At 28.6% G+C, this 3,559-nt stretch overlaps 1 protein-coding gene across 1 annotated transcript in view; it reads right to left on the reverse strand.

Moving 5' to 3' along the window:
- Window positions 1-448: 448 nt before the first annotated feature.
- Window positions 449-3,559, reverse strand: part of LOC106686654 (salivary glue protein Sgs-3) — a 10,604-nt gene continuing 7,493 nt past the window's right edge. Inside the window, exons 3-4 of the mRNA XM_067052576.1 lie at window positions 2,792-2,910; window positions 449-1,216 (exon numbers count right to left, since the gene is read on the reverse strand). Of these exons, the coding sequence (XP_066908677.1) occupies window positions 816-1,216; window positions 2,792-2,910 (520 nt within the window). The 3' untranslated portion in view covers window positions 449-815. The remainder of the gene's footprint in view (window positions 1,217-2,791; window positions 2,911-3,559) is intronic.

The raw sequence follows: 3,559 nt of genomic DNA on the forward strand, positions 1-3,559 counted from the left end.
TGTTTTGATAAGTACTTGTATAAAATCATAGTTTTGCGTTAAAAATATACAAACATTAATTCTGTTTGCTTTTATTTGCAATGGCTATTAAAATACAGAATTAAAGTGAAATTATGAAATCGTCCAATTTTTGATGGACCTCGTTCACTTCTACTATTTCAAATTTTTCCTTAACATTTAAAGTTGTTCATATAGTTACTTGAAATTAGTCTAATTTTATAATAAAAAAAATTAATAAATAAAGGGGTTTAGTTAAACTGTCTTCTATGTAAAAGAGAACAAAGTTTAAAATTAGATATTTTTATCTTCTTTCATACGCCTCGGTATAACACAGGCGTATTTCCATGCCAACTCACTATTAACAATTTACTAGTTTGCGGACTTTTAAAATTAATATCTTTTATAAATTTTACCTGCCAGGGTTTCGGGATGGTGGTTCAGGTTATGATTAAAATTTACAATTTGTGTTTATTAGAGACATAATTAAATACAGGGAAAGGATATAATAGACCAAAAGATGAGTTATGGATTTAACTCCCTTTACAAAGTGACACTTATTTTCTATATGAAAAAATAACACATGGAGAAATTGAACTAAATATTCTATTTACTATTTGTAATTCTTACGCTACAAACTGGAATCAGTCTTGCCCATCAATATACTATCACCTACTTTTGAATTCATTGATGATGTTACATAGTGCTGATGGACAAATAATAAATATTTTCATTATTTATGGGCTGATTAGATATCCTCCTTTTTTGATCCTTTGTTAGTTCCATGCAATGAGTTTGCATCCCACCTAGCCCATTAACTAAAAATGGACTCCTGGGCACAGACACTGCTTCATGGGCGGGCACACTCCACAGAGCATGTTGTAAAACGGCCTGACTGTTGTTTCATCTTGGACTGTTTCTTGAGTCGGAAAGGTTGCAGTCGTTGTACTTGCAGTTGTGGATATCCTAGTCGTTGTACTTGCAGTTGTGGATATCCTAGTCGTCGTTCTTGGTGTTGTGGGTTTCGTTCCGGCCGGTCTACGTGACGTGGGTCTTGTTCCTTTTGATTTATCACTTCCTGGATTCAGATTTGATGGCTTCGTCCCCCCTGGTCTTGGAGCCGGAGGTTTTCTTCCCCCTGGTTTTGGAGTTGTAGGTTTATTCCCACCAGGCCTCAGAGAGACCGGTCTCCATCCAGAAGGAACTCCAGACCCACCTCCTAAAAATATAATTTGCTTTTACAAAGTTTCATCATTTTTATCAAAAGTTTAAAATTAATTTCAGTAATTATTTAAAGAATAAATTACAATTCCATTATGTTTAGGTCCATCAGTTATGTTATATTACATATCACCTTAACCTGCATGAATCGTTTGTAACTATTTCTCTGGGTACCTGTAGGTAGGAAACATATTACAAAGTAACTATCCGAATTGCCCTAACAATATCTGCAGGTAAAAGTCTCCTCCAACAGTTTTAGTTCGCAGAAGGAGGCTTCTCCACTTTCACTGAGAACATATTCCAGAACCTCTCAACAAACGACAGTTATAAAAACACAGTCCATCCATCATCAAAATTCAACCAAAATACAATAACTTAAAAAAGATAATAATAAAAACCTCAGCTTTATTATCAAGATTTATCAACATTATTAAATATTACGCTAGAACACATTTAAAAGTGTCTGCAAAATAATAACATTAATATCCAACAAATATTGTGTTATCATTTTATTTTAATTTTTATGAATCTATGATTTTATATTTTTTATTTTATTTTATAGCATAGAGTAGTAATTCTGTTAATAACATTCTATTAATTTCTAAATTAAAACAATTAAGGAGCTTACTTTCGAAAGGGCACATATCCATAAAATAAAAACTTGTTTTTTTACGTTTTAAATTCCATTTAGAATTCATTTAAGAACTGATTAGGCCACTAAAGACACTGAAGGGAAAATATAAAGTATTTTGGAACAATTATACTAAAATCTATTTTTAATGGTTTTTAAAATAATTCCTGGAAAAATACAATTTTTTTTGTAGGTTATAACTATTTTTAGGTTCCTATTTTTAATCTTTTTATTTATATTTGATGTTTCGTAGCTCTCCTTCGTCCTCAAGATACCTTATCGAAGATAAAAAATTAGCCTTTTAGCAATAAAAACATTCATAAAATTCATTGTTATTTTGTGTCAAATTGTTATAATAAATAATTAAGAATAAAGTAAAAATTTATTAATATATTATGTTATCAAAATATATTTTCTTTCCTTTTACTTTATAAAAATATTAAAATTTGAAAACAATCAGCAATATTGTAATCATTTCCAGGGAATAATTGTTTTTAATAGAGAAAGAGATAAAAACGTATTAACAAAAAGTACCTTAATAATTATCTTTTTCTTAACTGTTATGAAAAATAGTTTCTGTTCCTACATATATTTTTTTGTTTACAATTACTTATTATTAATTCAATGGATTATTTTTTAAAAATATTGTGTTTCAATAATTTTTCTGAATAATTTGTAATATTTTTTTATTTAATAGTTTTTTCTTTGCAAATAATAAAATCTGCACTCTTAATTTTCCTATTAAATTCACTGATTTCTTTATTTAATTTTAATCAATACAAATTTAAGCCCTATTTTTTTTATTTGTATCGTGTTATACTGAATTTTATTTTGTATAATTTTTTTTAATATCAAAAACTAGATGACCAGATAAAATAGAAAAAGATGTAAAAAATAAATAAAGAAATATATTTTTAAAAATATGTTTTTCATCTATCATACCAAAAAAGGTGCCGCCAGTGTAGACAGGGGGCCCATGGTAGTAGGTCGGAGGAAAATAGAAGACAAACTCCTTGACCCTCCTTACAAGTTGGCTGGTCCACAGGATGAGGCACTCTGCTCTAGTTAGGTAAAGTTAAAGTCATTACTAAAATAATAATTAGATAAATTAAAATTTAAAAAAAAAATATGGTATTTTTAAATATTTTTCCTGATCTTAGGAATTGTACAATTTAGTACAATTATGAAAATATCATGTGAACAAAATAGGTTCTTGTAGATAAAACTGTTTTTAATTTATTTTACATAAAACTCCTCAAATGTCTAACGAGAAAAATCCTTGAAATTATTACAGAATGAGGCATTTTAAAAATATTATTCTAGTACACCTCAAATATATATTCCTTCTTCCATCCTTAGAGTAATCGAGTATCATCTTACTTTTTTTTTCGTTTTCGTTTTTATAATTACAAATTATTTTATTACGTAGTTTAAATCAGTTGCTTTTGTAAAATAATATCTTATATATATAAATAAATATAATAATTTTCCTTTGGAAGAAGATTGTTGACCGTATGAAGTAGATTGTAGGAAGATAATCCGGGTAGCGGTCAATAAAGGTATCATAATAGTATAATAAAAATATATTGTTAACCAACGTTTCGCCCCACTTTACAGGGCTTCATCAGAGGTGTCAGATTGTCATCAACCACAATAACATTGAAACAACTGTTGTCATCTTTGTTTCAATCTGACAGCCCTGAAGAAGCC

Source organism: Halyomorpha halys, unplaced genomic scaffold (genome assembly GCF_000696795.3).
Source record: "Halyomorpha halys isolate HHAL.00 unplaced genomic scaffold, Hhal_1.1 Scaffold859.1, whole genome shotgun sequence".
NCBI lineage: Eukaryota > Metazoa > Arthropoda > Insecta > Hemiptera > Pentatomidae > Halyomorpha > Halyomorpha halys.